At 42.8% G+C, this 19,485-nt stretch overlaps 2 protein-coding genes across 2 annotated transcripts in view; one reads left to right on the top strand and one right to left on the bottom strand.

The window, feature by feature from the left end:
* Positions 1-14,345, bottom strand: part of Glud1 (glutamate dehydrogenase 1) — a 35,560-nt gene extending 21,215 nt beyond the window's left edge. Inside the window, exons 1-3 of the mRNA XM_036199564.1 lie at positions 13,665-14,345; positions 2,027-2,107; positions 136-191 (exon numbers count right to left, since the gene is read on the bottom strand). Of these exons, the coding sequence (XP_036055457.1) occupies positions 136-191; positions 2,027-2,107; positions 13,665-14,109 (582 nt within the window). The 5' untranslated portion in view covers positions 14,110-14,345. The remainder of the gene's footprint in view (positions 1-135; positions 192-2,026; positions 2,108-13,664) is intronic.
* Positions 14,346-14,753: 408 nt separating this feature from the next.
* The window catches only part of Shld2 (shieldin complex subunit 2), a 76,653-nt gene continuing 71,921 nt past the window's right edge, over positions 14,754-19,485 (top strand). Inside the window, exon 1 of the mRNA XM_036199563.1 lies at positions 14,754-14,804. The gene's annotated coding sequence lies outside the window, so the exon portion shown is untranslated. The remainder of the gene's footprint in view (positions 14,805-19,485) is intronic.

Here is a 19,485-nt window from a genome sequence, read left to right as displayed (position 1 = left end):
CTTAGCTAATTTATTATTCATTCAACAGTTATTTCTTCCCTATTCCTTCAGGAAAGCAATGGAAACCACTAATCTCACTGGTATGATGAACACACTTTCAGGCCCCAAGTATACAAACCCTATTTGGATACTTACTGTATAGCTCTTGGGATTGATCTTAACACCTGCTTTAGCACCTCCAAATGGAACATCTGAAAGAGAAGACTGAAAGATGTTGTTCCTTATAAAGCTTAAAAAGTGTAAAAACAGGGGCTGGAGAGATGGCTCAGAGGTTAAGAGCACCGACTGCTCTTCCAGAGGTCCTGAGTTCAATTCCCAGCAACCACATGGTGGCTCACAGCCATCTGTAATGAGATCTGGCGCATATACACAATTAGACATCTTGAGGATGGGATCCAACTCTAGATGGGAATTTTGTTTCATATACACATAGACTACAGGTAATGGTGTAGGGCACTTTACTATTGTCTACATTTTGATAATATGGTTCAGGTATGGAGCGCTCTACTGGGGTATCATCTTGGTGTTTATATAGTTTCAGATTCTGAAGCATTTCAGGTTAGGAATACTTAACTTTGTGATATACTGTATACCCTAATAAAGCTTGCCTGAGGATCAGAGGACAGAGCCAGCCACTATATTAGACATAGAGGCCGGGCAGTGGTGGCACACAACCTTAATCCTATCACTTGGGAGGCAGAGCTTGGTCTGTATCTCTGTGAGTTCAAGGCCACACTGGAAACAGAGCCAGGCAGTTGTGGCACACACCTTTAATCCCAGGAGGTGACATGACTGGGCAGAGAACAGATATAAGGTGTGAGCAAACAGGAACTAAGGCAGTTCAGCTGAGACCCTTTCGAGTAAAGGCTCAGGATTTCAGTCAGAGGATTCGTGGAGTTGGTGAGGTAATAGGTAGTGGCCGTGGCTTGCTTTGCTTCTCTGATCTTTCAGCTTTCACCCTGATATCTGGTTCTGGTTTTTTTTTTTTTTTTTTTTAATTATAAGACCATTTAAGATTCGAACAACACAACCTTTATCACAAAAATGTATGACTGTTTCAATTCTAGAAAATTCCAGAAATAAATCCACTGCTGAAGCTATAGCTTGGTTGGTAGAGTGCCTGCCTAAGAGGCAGATGCCTTGGGTTCAGTCATCTGCATCACAAGAAAACAAAGACTGTAGACTGGCTTCTTTCCTTGTTTGTATGTTTGCATGTGTGGTGTATATCAGTATAGATTGCATCAGCAATCTCTCTCTCCTCTCTCCTCTCTCCTCTCTTCTCTCTCTCTCTCTCTCTCTCTCTCACCGAGGAGATATTAAGGAAATACAAAAGTTTGTCATCATTTCCAAAACGAAAGAGTGAAATTTTTATAAAAGCTAACTGGATTTTCTTTAAACATAAATCTTTGTTAAATGCTTATCTATAAAGATCAAATCATAGTAGAAGGAAAATAAATACAGTATTCTCTTAGACAAAAAATACTGGTTAACTCTAATTAACACCTGGCTAGCATTGTAATATCTGTTCAGTAAGATTTCATTTCATTTCAACCAACCAACCAGGCCCTTTAAAATCAAAACAAAACAAAACAGTTCTGTTCTGTTAAAATTACAGTTCTGTTAAAAAATATTTGATATTTCCAGACAGGATTTCTCTGTGTAACAGCCTTGTCTGTCTTAGAATCAGTTCTATAAACCAGGCTGGCCCTGAACTCCAAGATCTGCCTGTCTCTGCCTCCAGAGTGCTGGGATTAAATGTGTGTGCTACCATACCGGCTCTGTTAATTATTTTTATGGCATACTAAAAGTAACCTTGGGTCCAGTAAGTTGGCTCAGCAGGTAACAGTACTTATAAGCCTGACAACCTGAGTTTGATTCTAGGAATCCAAGTAAAGAAAATAGGAGAGAACTCTACAAGTTGCCTCTGACCCCCATACACATATAGCATAATAAACACAGTAATAAAATGTAGTAATTTAAAAGTACCCTTGCATATGAACACACTTCTGCAGAGAGGATCACTTACCAACCACTGCACACTTGTATGTCATTAAGGAAGCCAGCGCTTTCACTTCATCCACACTCACATCAGTGCTGTAACGGATACCTGGTGACAGTCATTTAAAGAGTTACCAATTTAAAACAAACTTCTGGCAAGTTAATAACAAATAATAGCTGTAGGTTGAAAATGACTACACCATCTCTATTTTATAGCCATGCCATTTCTATAAACACTTGAAATGTCTTATGTATAAGGAAACCTTAAAAAGCAAAAAGGAAAGATGCTAATTAGACATCCAAAAGGAGTTATATAATGGGTACTTAATTAATTTAATGTATGCTGACAGCCAAGAGTGGTCATGAAGTCTAGTTTTTACTTATAAAGGAATTTAAAGATGACCAAAACATCATCTCTGCCCTTAAGGGGCTTATAGATCAGCAGATAAAAGCAGTAACTAATTTCACAAAGACAAAGGTTCTCTATCAGGGTGAAGGCAGCGAGGTGAGAGGGCAAAAACATTTCCTGAGAAAGTCTGACCAACTGGGCTTCCAGGGGGAAGCTAACAGTGAAAGGAGAGAACAGACTGCTGAAGGTATTCTACGATCTTCACAAATATACTCTGGCATGTGTGCCCACACTCCAGACTAAGAATTCAACAAAACATTTTAGAGTTATCTCTGGGGTGTGGAGAGATGGCTCGCAGTTAAGAGCACTCATTTTTCTAGGGGACCCAGGTTTAGTTAGTTCCCAGGACTCTCCTGGCAGCTAACTGCCTGCAACTCTAGTTCCAGGGGATCCAACTGCAGATGTGGTACATAAACGGGCAAAACATCTGTACACATAAAATAAGAGTAAATAAATTTTTAAAAATCACAAACAGGGTTTCATATGGCCAAGGCTGACTTTGAACTCTTGATCATGCCAAGTGGTGAGATTACAAGGATGCTTACATTATTTCTTATGCTACATTTCAGTTAAGGCTTATTAATTTTCCTCTTACTCTTGGTTTGAGTGATTTGGTGACAGGGATCTCAACACAGGCAAATGAACAGTCACCAGGTTTGACAAACTCAATCTCATTACCATATGTGTAATTCTAGCATTTGGGAAGCTGAGGCAGGAGGATTGGCAGAAGTTTGAAGCAAGTTTGGGCTGTACAGTGAGAACCTGTAAACCCCAAATGTGTCCCTACATATCCTGGAAGGACTAAGAGTACTATGAAGTATTAAGCCCTAAGCCAGGCATGATAAAGCACACTGTTGGCAATCCAGCACTCAGGAGGCGGAAGCTGGATAACTAACTGCCATGAGTTTGGGTGCAGCCTGGGCTATTATTCAGTGAACAGCCAGAATCTATCTGATGAAATAGTTTTAATAACAAAATTTTGCTTAAATACTAAAGTGTTATTTTTTAAATCACTGAAAGAGCCATGGAGTAATATATTAGTGAAAACTATGCCAAAGCACCGGGCATGGTGGTGCACACCTTTGATGCACTTGGGAGGCAAAGGCAGGCAGATCTCTGAGTTCAAGGCCAGCCTGGTCTACAGATCCAGGACTGCCAAGGCTACCCAGAGAAACCCTGTCTCATAAAACATACAAGCAAACAACTCCACTAAAGCAAAAACTAAGTGTAGTGCCTTGCCCAGGTGACTAGCCCACAGTACCTGGACAGGTAATAACACTGTTCTTCCCTGGAGGAAGGGCTGTGGAACTTTTAGCACAGAACCTTGCACTGTCAAGTCAACTAACTACTAGTTACTACTGTCCACACATCAAAGCAATTTATAGGCAGGGTCTTGCTGCACAGCTTAGGCTGGCCTTGAACTTGCTCTCCGCCTGCCTTCATTTTCCAAGTGCTGGGATTATGGCTGTGAAGCAATTTACTTTTTCAAAAGGGTGTATTTTGACAGAAAACTGGACACACATTAATTACCTTGGCTTTATTTCTTCTCAAGATAAACTGGTAGAATTTGCATGTCTGCAATCTAAACACTCAGGAGGAGGGTTTGTGGCCAGTCAGGACTAGTGATTTCCAGGCTGAACTATATAGGGAGACTTGTCTCCAAAAACAAAAACAAAAAAACCAAGGGCTCTAGCTTAGGGTAGAGCAATTGCCTAGCACTCAAAAGGCTCTGGGTCTGGCATGCAGGACTGACAGTGCTTGCCACGAAGCCTAACTACTTGCCTTCAATCCCTGGGACTCACATGACCGTAGATAATTGATATGCATGTGCTGTGGCACCCCAAACACACACAAATAAACACAATCAAATAAACAATTATTACTTCTCTTACACATACCATTTAAAAATTACTAATGTTCTTTTATTACAAAAATCTTGGAAAGACAACAGTTAGAAATTGAGAGCATAACAAAACACGTGTTTCCAATTGATGGATCTCAGGGATTCTTGTTTGTGAAGTGAAGAAAAATTTCCCCACTACACCCATGTGGAATTATTAGTCAAGCCACAGGCATTTTCTTGCAGACTATGAACTAATGAGGAACTTGAATTGGAGGCATGGGAGGAGTCTCAGGAAAGCAGAAGTTTAGTGGATTAGCCCCAGAGCAGACAAAAGCAGGGAGAAAGGAGAAGATAATAGAGATTGTGGGGTGAAGAGGATTTTCTTTGCAAGCTTTCTAATTAATCACAGTACATAGATGTTTTTACTACTGGACTAGCAGGCACAGTAGTATATGGTCGCGCTGTCATGAATAACAAGAGATTTCAAAGTAAACCCCTGGAAACAAGATAACCTATACTCCAGGAAAGCTAGTTAGCTATTCTTCCTCTGGGATCCAAACCCAAAGACAGTCTTGGAAATTCTTCACCACATCTGAATAGACATTTAAGATATTTATGTAAGAACAGGACTGCAGAAATGAAGATCCACTGGTAATTAATTCCATTGAGAAATGAGCACAGTTGGAGTAGATGAAGAACAAACTATAATTCTAGAAACAGGAAGGTAAAGCACCTGAGTGCCACCTGAAGTCTCTATTGCTGCTGGCATTACTGCTGTGTTTGGGGCAGCAGTGCTAGTTGGTATAGAGATTAGCACTATGAGGGCTGGGTGGAGAGGATGTTAATAAAAAGCAGTAGCCCCACTGGCCACCTGGAATGGCCAATGGGTTGATTACAGAACTGTGAACCACAGAATGGGTATCATTAGAGAAGGGACCTCAAATCTAGGGCCATGTTCTGCTCTGCTGACAAAATAATCTATGCTCTGGTCCACCAGAGAAAACCACATCCAGCACTGTGACAATGTTGATATTTACCCATTAGGGGAACGCTGGAAGGGCAGAGTCTTCGTTTTAAGGTTTCTACTGCTGTGATAAAACACCATCACTATAAAGAACTCGGGGAGGAAAAGGATTATTTCAGATTATATTTCCACATTGTTGTCTATCAATCATCAAAGGAAATCAGGGCAGGAACCCAAACAGGGCAGGAATCTGGAGGTAGGAGCTGATACGGAGGTCATAAAGCAGTGCTGCGTACTGGCTTGCTCAGTCAGCTTTCTTATAGCACCCAGAACTATCAGCCCAGAAGTGAGGCTGCCCACAGTGAGCTGTGCCCTCAATTGCTAATCAAGAAAATGCACCACAGCTTGTCCACAGGCCAATTTCTCAATTGAGGTTCCCTTTTCCAAAATTACTCTAGGTCTTGTCAAGTTAACTTAAAACCAGCCAGGGGTTGGGGATTTAGCTCAGTGGTAGATCACTCGCCTAGCAAGCGCAAGGCCCTGGGTTTGATCCTCAGCTCAGAAAACAAACAAACAAACAAAGAAAAACAAACTTAAAACCTGGCCAGCACAGGCAGGGACAGAATAACAAGTTTACTCCCATGTGAAACTTTGAAATAGGGCAGTTCCATCCCCGGGATCCACATGGTTGAAAGGGAGGACCAGATTCTGGCAAGTTGTCTTCTGACTTTCATTTACATACCCCAACCTTCACAAAACAAGTCAAACAAAATAAAACCCGCAAAAATAAAAAAACAAAACCAAAGCAAACAAATCTTCCACCCCTTCAAAACTAGCTGGAATTGCCATAGTGACAGAGAAAACAAACCACCAGGTCATTACATTTAAAAAAAAAAAAAAAAAGACCGTGAAAACCACAACTGACAGCTTGACATATTCTTCCTTTTTCTAGCTGAATCAAAACCAAACACCCACTAACACATCTCCTCAGCTACCATCCTTTGGTATGATGAATCAGTAATTAAACTTTTATGGAAATTCAAAAATTTTGAAAATTACTTGAACTGGTATCCAATGGGGCATAGCTTATCCATCAGAAAGTCAAATTCTGGCTGTATTCTAAATGATCTACTTAATAAACTAGAGTTCTAAGCTGTGAATGCAGCTCAGGGCTAGAGTGCTTGTGCCAGGCCCTGGGCTTCGTCACTCATAGACAGGAAAAGGGAAAAGAAGGGAGAAGGGAAAGGAGGAAGAAAACCAATAGACTTGGTGGTGCTGAGGAACTGCTGTCTAAGAAGGCAGAAGCATGCCTTTTTTTTTTTTTTTTTTTTTTGCCAGAGCTGAGGACTGAACCCAGGGCCTTGCGCTTGCTAGGCAAGTGCTTTACCACTGAGCTAAATCCCCAACCCTGGAACATGCCTTTTAAGAACTGCCAACCTACTACTGTACCTGTTCATTTTAGCCCCTTGGAAGAGACAAACTTAAGCTTCCCGAGAAACAAAGTTTAGCCTCTTCACTAAAAATTTAAAATTCTGTCTTACACATAAATGTTTTTAAATCATAATTTAAGTCACTTGATTAGCACCTGTGACCAGCCTTTTCCTTTGGGAGTGGGCATTCTCAGTGACTTAAATCTGTATCCTGGGAATGGGATAATATAAATTATTCATATCTTCCCAAGCAATCTCTATGTGTTTGTTACTTTGTGCTTAAAGCTTACCTTATCACCCTGACAGATGGGAGATTATACATCAAAAAGGGGATCTTTTAAAATTTTTAAATAAAAAAATTTCTTATATATTCTTTTCTTCTGACAATGACTTAGTCACTCATTTCCAACAGGTTTGATGCTAAACTACTGAGTATAAAGTTGGGTGACAGCTAGGTATGATGGTGCATACCTCTAATCCCAGCACACAGGGAACCGAGGCCAGCCTGGGCTATATAGTCAAAATGATAACCTGACCTCCAGATGTTGGGTAAAATTTAGCAAAAGGCAACAGTTAACTATCCTAACTTGTTATGAAAAGATGCAAATGACTGAAGGGTTAAAACCTTAGCTATCTAGTTTCAGTGGGTCTTCAGAGAGTGAGAGCAGAATTAATGTTAAAGAAAGGGAGGCTGCCGGGTGGTGGTGGTGCACGCCTTTGGGAGGCAGAGGCAGGTGGATCTCTGTGAGTTCGAGGCCAGCCTGGTCCACAGAGTGAGTTCCAGGAAAGGCTCAAAGAAAGATACACAGAGAAACCCTGTCTCGAAAAACCAAAAAAAAAAAAAAAAAAAAAAAAAAAGGAGGCAACCAACCACAGAAACTACTGTCAAGAGGGGACTATATAATACGCAAGGGCCCAGTCAAGGAAAATACATATGTGACCTTTACACATCATTTTACACAATACAGCCTTCAATTTTTTAAAAGCCTCATCTTTACCTGATGGACCATTTTGCTAACCCCTATTCTCTTTACTGGGTTTATAAACTACTACTTTTCAATTAAAAAAATAAAATTTTGTGTATGGGTTTTTTGCCTGCCTATGTCTGTGCACTAAGTGCATGCCTGGTGCCCATGGAGGCCAGAAGAGGGCACTGGATCACCTGGAACTGGAGTTCTAGGCAGTTCTGAGCAGCTGTGTGCTGAGAATTGAACCAGGGTTCTCAGAAAGGGCAGGTGCCCTTAATGGCAGAGTCATCTCCCAAACTTCCATTTCATTTTCCCTTATTTTTTTTTAAGACTGTGGCTTTGCAGCCTCAACCTTCCTCCTACCTCAGCCTCCTAAGTGGTGGGATTGCAGGTGTGAACCATCACACTTGGCAAAGGAAGCTCTTTATGGCTGCTCTTTGGCATAGCTAAATATCACAAAGCACAGGAAATATGAATATGGCAAGACAAAGGTATGGCCATGAGGAGGCGGTTTGCATGAGATTTGATGTCACTTCCCAGAATGGCCCACCAGACTATTAATGGCCCATTCCTGGGACTTAATACTTAACACATTAGATTATGCTTGAACGGCCTTTCAGGTGGGGCTGCTGTTGCTCATTCTGTCCCTAGTACCATTACTTTTTCTATCAATCTCTTCGACTGGAAACTTTGTGGTTTTCCTGTCTCCATCTCATATATACTCACTATGAAATACCATCGTTCCTTCAAAATATTTTTACTTTAATTTACCTCATTTCCTTTTCATACTACTATTATCTATCATCCACAGTCCTAATTAGCTCTGATGCTGCCTAGTTTTCTATAATCCACTGGGCTTATCATTATTCACTCAACAAAGCTAAAAAAGAAAACTTTCTGCCCATCACTTTTGACATCAAATGTATGGACTTTTGAGTTCTCTACAAAGTGGGCGTCCCCCTAATTTAATTCGTATCTAACACTACTATCTAAAGTTCAGACCTCATAGATTAAGGTTTAATAATCTCACAAGATCACCCTTCTTCAGATACTAGTTATAAGTACTGGGTTTGTGCCGGGTGGTGGTAGTAGCACAGGGGAGGCAGAGGCAGGTGGATCTCTGTGAGTTCGAGGCCAGCCTGGTCTATAGAGCAAGTTCCAGGACAGACTCCAAAGCCACAGAGAAACCCTGTCTCGAAAAACCAAAAACAAACAACCAACCAAGAACTGGGTTTGACTTGGATAACAAACCAGGGGTTTCCACAGACCCTCCTCGGGTTCCAGAATATGCTACTCGGACAAATACTTTACATATAACTAAGGATACAGTAAGCGAATTTCCTTCCCCAAGGAGCTAGGGGTACACCATCCTCCAGGCACAAAGATGTACTTACCAACCTGGAAGCTCTCTGAACTTCCCATTTTCTTATCACCTTTTTCTTTTTTTATACATGACCCACTGTGCAGCCCCAGCTGACCTGGACTCTAGAGACCAGCTTAGCCTTAACTAAGAGTTCTTCCTGCTTCTGTCCTCAGTATCTGTAATATCAGTGTTAGATAAAAACTGATTTTCAGGGCGGTGGTGGCACACGCCTGTAATCCCAGCACTCGGGAGGCAGAGGCAGGTGGATCTCTGTGAGTTCGAGGCCAGCCTGGTCTACAAAGTGAGTTCCAGGACAGCCCCCAAAACTACAGAGAAACCCAAGTCTCGAAAAAAACCAACCAAACAACCAATGAACCAACCAACCAAAACAAAACAAAAAACTGATTTTCATAAACAATTTAAATGGAAAATCCAATTTCTTTCTGTTACAAGCCAAAAAGCTCACCTTTTCACTTCTTTCATGTACATATTAATCATTACCCATTTTTCTGGAGTTCAATGTGCACTGGGGCTTGGTTTCCGATCTATGACGTGCCAATTTTTACAAAGTATGCTCTCTACAAGTGACCTATAACTAGTTAAGTGGACTTGCATACATAATGAATGTGAGACAAGACAATCCGTAGCACACATTGTCTCACGTTTCAGAGCTCCTCCTCATTTGTTAGCACATCAGGGCTGGAGACACATGGCTTTTATGAAATGACAGGTCTTTCTTTATAAAGGCAAACAGTTTTGTATTTAACTAAAAAGTATTACAAACACCTCACTGCTAAGTACAAAAGAATGTATAAATCATCCGCCTTAAACACAGGTTAAATTCTGTATTTTATTTTGTAGCAGCAAGACACAGCCATACTTTCAAAATACTAGAAGGTTACACAAGATACCCATGCACTGCTCACCATCTATATTTAAATGATGATTTGAGGAAGTTCTAACATAGGAGAAAGAACTGTTGATGGGAATCAAGACACTGAGGGGTAAGTTCGAAGACAAAGAAAAGTGACTCATACAATCAGTTGATGGTTGAATTCTTTCTTCTAAACCTTTTGAAAGTTTCGTTTTGTGTGTATGAGTGTTTTGCCTGCATGTAAGAATGTGCACCACATGATGTCTGGTGCCTGAGAAGGTCAGAAGTAGGCACCACATCACTTGAACTGGAGATGATGGTTATGAGTCACCACTGAGTGCTAGGGATCAAACCGGTCCTCTGCAAGAGCAGCCAGCCCCCAAACTGATTTTTAAGATTGTTATGCTAGCTGTTACTAGAACAATCTGCTGAGAAAGTTGCTTTCTTTCAGAAGATGTAGCTTCAGGAGAGATGCAAATGGACAGGTGAGGGAAGGCACCTACCAAAATGTGACTCTACCCTGGCAAACAACTGGGTGACATGATGTACCCAGAACATCCTCATGCCCAACAGGAACAATCTCTACAATGCTTTAAAACATATCAGAACCTTTGAACAAGTTCTCTCGAATCAGTTCTCTACTACAATACCTATCTTTGCTACAGAATGAAATTTTTTATTTTTTATTTAAAAAGGGTCTATCTCTGTAGCCCAGGCTGGCCCTGAGCTTCAGATCTCCTTTCTTTGCCTCTTTAGTGCTGAGGATTACAGAATTCAAGGTGCACACTGCCATACCTGGCTACTGATTAAATCTAGGGCCTTGAATATGCTAGGCAAGGCTCCACTCAGTTAAGTCACTAGTCCTAGAGGCAAGTCTAGTAGCCTCAGTTAAATATGACTTGGAAAAACAGAACCACAAAACCAGGTTTATTAAGTATTTATTTAGAATAAAGTACTCACCAGTACCCCCACATCTTAAACTATTTCTTTTCATCATAGTTCAGACTACTGCTTCAATATAGGATTTGTTTTTGTTTTTTGAGTCAGGGTCTTACTGACTTAGCTCAGGCTGAACTTCAACTCACAAGTCTCCCTGGCTCAGCCCTCAGAGCTAGGGTTGCAGGCAAGTTGTCACTGGGCCTGGTTCAACCTTGAGGATTTTATTTTAGGGAATTCAGGTCTAAGGTCACTGTGGAGAAAGATTAGATATAGAAAGCTGAAGGCTGGGAAAAGGATTTCAAGGAACAGATGAGGGTTCCCTTAATAAACACTGGGAGATCTGGGCATGAGGACACAGGCCTGTATTTCCAGCAAGCAGGAAACTGAGGAAGGAGAAACAAAAACAGAATCCCCAAAACACTGAGAGAGAAGAGAGTTTACTTGGGGGTGGTAGAGGCAGTGTAAAAATGTTTAAGAGTTAAGACTGCTCAACTGTACAGGGGTTATTTTAAAAATGTTTTTTAAATCCCAAGCACCTAAGACATCCTATATTTCTAAGACTGGAGGCTATGGTTAACAGCTTTCAATTGAGATACGGTCTCCTTCCTATATTGTCCAGACTCATCTCAAACTTCTGGGTTCCAATGGTCCCCATGCCTCGGTCTCCTGAGTAGCTAGGAGATGCATATTAAACAGTTGGCTTTTTGATAATTTTCTTAGATAGCTTTAGGTTTTTGGCAGAGAAAATCCCCACTGAAAATAAGTTCCTCTAAAGCATGTTTTCTGTAGGAGTTCTGACTGTTAACACTTTGAAATAAATGATGGGCGTCCATAGCACTCAGATTTTGCTAATCATCTAACATACTATTTATTTATTTTTCTTAAGGGCTTTCATGGCTATACACTCTTGGCCAGTTCATAAAGCTTAAAGATCACCTTTTTTTTCTTGCTGTATCATCATGCAGTGGGGCTTCTGTTAACCAATTACAAATCAGTTTCTCTGTTTCTGTCCCGGGACTTAGCAGCTCTTTCAACCCCAGTCCTCTATGTGGGATTTTGTCTCTCACTGTACTTTGGGCAAGTGCTATGGTTACTGGGATTTGGTAAGGCTGATATCTGTTGCTACGTTCATTATTTTGGTATTAAAACTTCTGTGACAACAAGAGCATTTAAAATGACACACTAAGGAAAACTTGAATTGCTTTAATGAGCTTGCGGAGCTGTGACAAGACAGAAAGAGGACCTGGGCTCAAAAGCACCAACTCACAGGACACAGAAGAGCTATCCTAAGAGAATGGAAATGCTGCACGCCCTTTGTAAAGACAAGGATAACTCAGCATTTGCAATTCAATGCCTTTTGCTCCAACATCCTTGTTTGCTCTGTAACAGAGTACAAAAGTGTTCCCAGCTTGGGGAATGAGGGAGTAGGGAGAAGGAAGGTGACTACCTGTTTTATAGGATTTCCCAACTGCCTTGGAAATTAAAGGTCAAAGTGGTTCCAACAGCTGCTAGCAGAGGAAACTACTGAGTTAAGGGACAATTAGGCTCCAAAGGTAAATCCTAGAAGTAGGTGGACTCAATGCAAATTTGGTAAATCATTGAACCCTTAGCCATAACCTTTGTTCCACCACCGGGAACACCACCGCAGCTTCAGCTTTTCCGTGTAGAAACATCTCTACATTTTAACCCCCACCCCTTTAAAAAACAAAACTCAGCTGGTAGCAAAAAACCTACTGGATAACAGAGGCTGACAACGGTCTAGCCCAGAGGTTCTCTAACTGTGGGCCTCGACTCTACAGATTCACATAGCATGTATTTACACCACGATTCAGAACAGTAGCAAATATAGTTATGAAGCAGCAACGAAATAATTTTTGGTGGGAGGTCACCACAGCATGAGGCACTGTACTGAATAAAGGATCGCAGCATTAGCATGACTGAGAACCACTGGTCTAGTCCAAAGCTCTGTGCTCACTTGCCAATCCAACGCCATCAAGGCCCTACTCAACAGCAGAAGGACAAAGGTGGTTTTCCTGTTACTCTTAGGTCATTTTTTAGCACTCTTAAAGCTGTATTGTGAAATGTATTGGGGAGAAAATGAAAAAAAGGTTTTTACTTGCCTAAAAAAAAAAAAAAGCAATGTGACTAGAAAACCCGAATCTACACAAATCCAAAAATTTAAACCACAGGATACCTTGATGACTACCAAATTTATCCGACTCAACTCTCTAAGGGACTCCACGTTTTGCCGAGGCTCAAATCTGGTACTAGCCAGGACAAGAACACACCCCCACGGCTATTTCATTCTATTGGCTGGCAGGTAGTTCTGTAGTCTACACCCTTTAGGTTTAATGTCAGGACGCCCTATGTTTGTCAGAGACGTTACACCGCTCCATTTTTTTTTCTTTTTTCTTTTTTGGAGGGGAGGAAAGGGGCACAACACAAGAAGCCACCAGTGTAAAAATTACATTAATTTATAAGATTAGTAAGCTTCGTTGGTCAATAAAACTTTCTAGATTCCAACACCAGAAAGAAAATCATTTGCTCTGTTCTTGTATCCTCGGCCACTGGCATTACGGGGCTCACGCTAGGTGACAGGCACTGAGGCCAAAAGGAAACCGGTGCAGAGCCCTCAGTGCAGACAACATCAACACACGCAGAGGCCTGGGGTGAAGATTTGCCCAGAAAGAAGGCTGGCTAATTACGTGGTAGTTTTAGGGTGGAAAAAAACAATCAGGATCCTCTAAGGCTGCCACACCCTGGGAGGGGAGCTGGGAGGGGAGCCCGGCCTGCGGGGCTGGGCTGGGCCGAGTAGCGGCCCGGGCTGCTGGCGGCTGGAGGGGAGGGCGGGCGGGAAGGGGCCGGCGGGCGCTCACCTCCCTTGCAGGGCGTGCGGTGCTGGCTATGCTGGGCCCGGTAGCCTTCGATGACCTCCCAGGAGCCGTCGTCGCGCCGGATGGGGAAGGAGAGGCTCAACACATGGTTGCAGGGCTTGATGATCCGCAGGATGCCGCGCACCCGGTTCCGCTTCTGCTCCTCGCTCTCCCGGGTCTTCAGGTCTTCCACCAGCTTGTCCTCCACGATGCTGGCGCCACGGTCGAAGAAGCCCTCCACCATCTTGAAGAAGTTGGGGTCGTCTTCGCGGTCGGCGGCCGCCTCGCTGTAGTGGCGCCGGGCGGCTGGCGCGAGCCCGGAAAGCGGGGCAGCCGAGGGCTGACCGCGGGCCCAGCCCAGCAGCGGGGCCGAATCTGCGATCGCAGAGCCCAGGGCGGCGGGCCCGGAGCGGGACAGCAGCAGTGCTTCTCCCAGGCGGCGGTACATGGCGGCAGGCTGAGGAGAGAGCGCCGGGGCCCGAGACGACCAGAGCTCGCAGGCCTGGACCGCGGGAGGAAGGGCCGGGCGCGCGCTGCCCTTTTAAGCCGCAGCTTCCTGCTTGCCTGGCTGTCCCCTCCCCTGCGCAGCTTCTCGCCCCACCGGGAGGACGGACTTCGGCGGCCGCGCGCCGCCCAGGGCGCTGGGCCTCCCCTCCGCCGCGGCCTCGCCCGGCCTCCAGGCGGCGGCGCGTGCCGGTGCGGCGTCGGGGGCGCGCAGGCGCAGACGGGCTTGGTGCGCATGCTCGTCGGGGCGGGGCTGGCGGGGCACGCGCGCAGGCCCGCGGCGGGAGGCCCCGGCTGTAGGAACCGTCTGGAGCGTGGGCGGCCCGCAAGCTCGGATCCCTGTCCCTCGCGCGGAGGCCTGGTCGGTAGGAGCGGACTGCCAGGAGGCCACGCGGTCTGGCCAGCCAGCCACCGGGGCTGCGAGAGTCACCGGGCCCCTCCTTTCCGCCCTCGGCCGGAACGGAGTGTTGCGGGTTCGCGGCGCGGCCGGCCGGAGAGCGAGGTAGAGCAGCGGCCGCTCCGGCGGAGTTCAAACTGGAAAGCAAGAAGTCTTAGGACTAGAAGGAGACCCTGGCCGCACTGGCCTTTACGTTGCACAAGGTTTTAATTTGTTCTGTTCAACTGTTCAGCGATTTTGAGGTAACATAGTAATGCAAAGCATTGTTGTCTCTCTCGTGTGCCAGTTTTTATTTATTATTTTTTAAGTCAGTTTCACTCTGTAGCCCAGGCTAGCCTGAAACTCTACGCGACATGCCTGCTGCAGCCTCTCGAGTGTCACCACACCCACTCTTTGTTGTAACTACAATGGGCTGAGTGTGTGCCTAGCCTTTAGCATTATGTCGTAAAGTGGCATACATACGTACATGTACACGTATGTATGCTTTAAGTGGTCCAGGATCTGATTTGTAAATTATGTTTCAAAATTTAAAATTTGTAAATTATAAGTTTCAAAATTTAAATTGTAAATTATAAGTTTTATAAATTATAATATATAACTACACACACATATATAATATTCTTTAAATGGTCCAGGATTTGATTTGTAAATTATAAGGTCACAATGGTAGCCAGGCTTGGGGATTGTATGCCTGGAACCCTAGGACCTGGGAGGTGAGAGTAAGGGATTGAGTTTGAGACCAGCCTGTGCTACACGACACACCCTTTTTTCTTCAAAACAAAAATGAATCTACATGAGAATTCATTTTCTCTGTCTCTCTGTCTCTGTCTCTCTCTGTCTCTCTGTCTCTCTGTCTCTGTCTGTCACACACACACACACACACACACACACACACACACACACACACACACACGTGCTTGCAGAGGCCCAATAACATCCTTTAAGGCAAGTCACCAAATGCCACATTACTAGTGAAAGTAGCCTAGGTGACAACCTACATCAGTTAAATGACATTCATTTACCTCAGTGTACTCTGAAGCAAAATCGATCTTTCTTCCAGTGCAGCTTATATCTTACCCTACTTACTGAATAAATGACAACTGCTAACTGTATTTGTATTGTGGTTTTTGTTTTTTTTTTTAGTAAAAAAGGTTATCTGGCCTGCTCCATGATTTTGGCTTGATGTGGAAAGATTAAGGTACCAAATTTCCTTTTCACTTGATAATAGTATCACTTTATGATTTTTACATTGTAAGAAACAAAACATTCCATCTCCTACCTGAAGCTTCAGGAGAATAGAGCCCTCAGATCCTGAAGTTTAAACATAACCCTGCTAGTGTCCCTGAGCGCATGGACATGGTTGTCTCTCCGTGTTAAAATCTTTGATTCATTTCAGAAGAATGGTTGAAGAACTTATCTTTCTTACTTTTTTTTTAGTTTTTTGTTTTGAGGCAAGAGTCTTACTCTGTAACGCAGGCAAGTCTGTAACTGAAGTTGTGGCTCAGGCTGGGATTGTCTCATAAGCTACCATCTCAGATAATTTCCTTCCTTTCTTGATAACCATAGCCTTCAAAATAAATAAATAAATGTTTAATATTGCTTTTTCTGTGCTTTAGTTACCTGAATGGAAGATGGTGGAGTTGACATTTTTAGAAGTGGTGAGAAACACAGCAGGAGAAATGATTTTTTTAAAATAGCACATCTCCGGTCTGTCGGTATTTTAAAAATGACTCTCAGATCGGTGGGCATGGTGGGCAAGGTGGTACTGCCTTTTTTTTTTTTTTTCTTCTCAGTGCTTGGGCAGCTAAAGCAAGAGAATTGTTATGAATTTGAGGCTGTCCTGGGCCACATAGTGAATTCCAGGATAGCCAGCAAGACATTGTATTAAGGAGAGAAAGACAAACCAACAAAGTAACAACTCAGAATCTAATAATGTAGCTGCTTCTATTAAGAATTTTAAAATATGTTTTAACATATGCAAGTTACACAACATTTAAACAGTATGTATTTATAGGTTTTAAAGAATAAGAGTGAGTGGGCATGTTTTTGACAACATGCCTATGATCTCTGGCAGAGGGCCTTATATCTGATTTGGAGAGGAGCTTGGCCTACATAGTGAGAACCTATTTTCCCCCCAGCCCCAAAAAGGATAAACTTCTACAAGTCCACCTCTTTAACCCCCGTTGAAGTTTTCTTTCCACCCTGGAGGAGGTGGTGTTACTCCTTACTTGACAGGAGGCACTGAAGCTCGGGCACAAGTAAATTGTCAGTGTTCACCTATCTAATAAATATAAGACTCTAAAATTGTGTTACTTTTGCCTATTCAATAATGTTTATTTGTTTTATTTAGAATTACATTTGACTGCTTTGTAAAATATATGAATAATGTCCAAATTACAGTTTAATTATTCATAATAATTTCCATTTCAAAAAGAGACCAAAATTTAACTTGAAAGGAATTTTAGTCTTTGATGGCATCCAACAAAGACAAATTGGTTTTCTGCCTTTGAGGTTGATATGACTTTTTCTTGCTATTTTATAATCTTGCCCTGTTCTTGATCTATAGTGCTCTTTTGTACTTCCAAGTACTTGAAAAAGATTTTAGAAGAATGTTAGAACTTAGACATAGTGTATAAATACATGAGCAGAATCATTGATGGATTATTTAGCTTGAAAGGGTTGTATACATTTTCTGTTCTGTACGTGTCATTTAAATGGAATCATTCAGTATATGATCCTTAGATGCAGTAAACGTATATTATAGTAGCTACTTCATTGCCTGACTGTACCCCTTCTTCTCTCTTCGTTTATTATCTATCACTAAACTGTACCCACAACTGTCACATTTTTAAGATTCATTGGTTACAGACAGGCCTTTGATAGGAATAGTATTTGTTATGAACATTCTTATACACGTTTTTGTTTAGAAAGAATTTTCCATTCTCTTGTGTGTTTACCTGGGAAGGGAATTGCTGGGCTATGTGGTAAGTTTGAGTTTTACCTTTTGAGAAATTGTCAAATTGTTTTCCACATGGACTGCACTGTTTTAATTTCCATTGTCCATGTAAAAGGATTCCATTTTCTCTCCTCACCAGTGTTTCTGTCTTTTTGATTATAACATCTTGTGGTGTTAAGTGGGATCATTTGCTTCTCCTTGGAGTCCAATAGTCAAGTAATGTGGAGATGGAGCATCTTGCTGTGTTTTCTTTTTTCTTTCTTTCTCTCTCTCTCTCTCTCTCTCTCTCCCTCCCTCTCTCCCTCTTTCTTTCTTTCTTTCTTTCTTTCTTTCTTTCTTTCTTTCTCTCTTTCTCTCTCTCTCTCTCCCTCCCTCCCTCCCTCCCTCCCTCCCTCTCTCCCTCTTTCTTTCTTTCTTCCTTCCTTCCTTCCTTTCTTTCTTTCTTTCTTTTTGAGACAGGGTTTCTCTACGTTATAGCTCTGGCTGTCCTGGAACTCACTGTGTAGACCAGGCTGGCCTTAAACTCAGATCTCTCTGCCTCTGCCTCTAAAGTGCTGGAATCAAGGCATGTGCCATTACACCTGACTCTCCCTTTCCTTTCCTTTCCTTTCCTTTCCTTTCCTTTCCTTTCCTTTCCTCCCTTCCTCCCTCCCTCCCTCCCTCCCTCCCTCCCTCCCTCCCTCCCTGTCCTTTTGCCCTCCCTCCCTTTCTTTTTTTCTTTTTGGGACAAGGTCTCATTTAATACCTTAAGGTTGGCCAGTAACTTACTATGTAGCCCAGCCTATAGCAATCTTCTACCTCAGCCACTTAAGTATTGAGCTTAGAGGCATCAACTTTGATGCCTGGATCGTCTTTTTATTATTTATTTATTTATTTATTTGAGATAAGGAGGGTCTCATGTATTGTAGTGCGGCCACAAGCTCACTTTGTAGTTGAGGATGACCTTGTACTCCTGACCCTCCTGCCTCTTCCAAGTACTGGAATTACAGGCATGTGCCATCTCACTCAGTTCCCTTTCATTAATGAATTATGAGAATTCTTTTGGTACTTCGGCTGTAAGTGCTCTGTCAGATATGTGTTTGCAAGCGTTTTCCTTCTTTCTAAGTTTTATCTTTCCTTCATGTGTGTATACGATATTATATTCTCTGGAAAATAAACTTATTAAACTTGTTTATATATCTTCATTCATCCATATGCCCATTCTTTTAATTACAATTTTATTATTATTGTGTGTTGGGGGTTGTGCCTGTTGCAGCGCGTATGTAGGTCAGAAGACAAGTTTTCAGAGTAGGTTTTTGTGGGGGTCTCTGCAGGTGTCATACAGGGAAGTGAACCCCACGAAGAGATAAGAATGAAAACCTGGTGCAGATTGACTTTGTCAACCTTAATCTGACTTCTGGGAGTCTTATGCCAGGCAGTTTATTGTCAGCATATTTAAAACAGTACCATTTGGGAAAAGGTTTCTGGGCACCAATCAGTCCAATCATTCCGATTCCAGGTGCACAGTAAAGCTTAAGGTGTGACTACATGGAGACTCCTTTATATAGTACATGTGATCATGAGGGTGGGTCCTATGGCTAAAAGGCCTAGAATCTAGTGTGCTCTCTAACCGATAGCATAGAGGTCAGCAGGCCATAGAGTACTTGTGATGTCTACTACCCTAGGGATGGGAAAGGGTCTAGGAAGGGAAGATGGGAAAGGGCCTAGGGATAATGATTCCAGGGAATTAGGGTGAGGTCACCAGGTCCTTAACCTGCACTCTCAGCTTTCTGGATGGAATACAGGTATTTGATTGGTATCCCTTGAGGAGACACCCCTGTGTGATTAACATTCCTGGTTCTCTTAATACTCTTCTGTGAGTACAAGGACCTCTCTGCCCCAGGTTTTCTCTCTTGACGTGTGGGATCTGGGGATCCATTCAGGTTATCAGGCTTGGCAGCAAGCGCCTTTACCCACTGAGTCACCTC

This window comes from Onychomys torridus, chromosome 9 (genome assembly GCF_903995425.1).
Source record: "Onychomys torridus chromosome 9, mOncTor1.1, whole genome shotgun sequence".
Taxonomy (NCBI): domain Eukaryota; kingdom Metazoa; phylum Chordata; class Mammalia; order Rodentia; family Cricetidae; genus Onychomys; species Onychomys torridus.
Note: the sequence above shows the minus strand (reverse complement) of the source record. Positions and strands in the feature narration are given on the sequence as shown.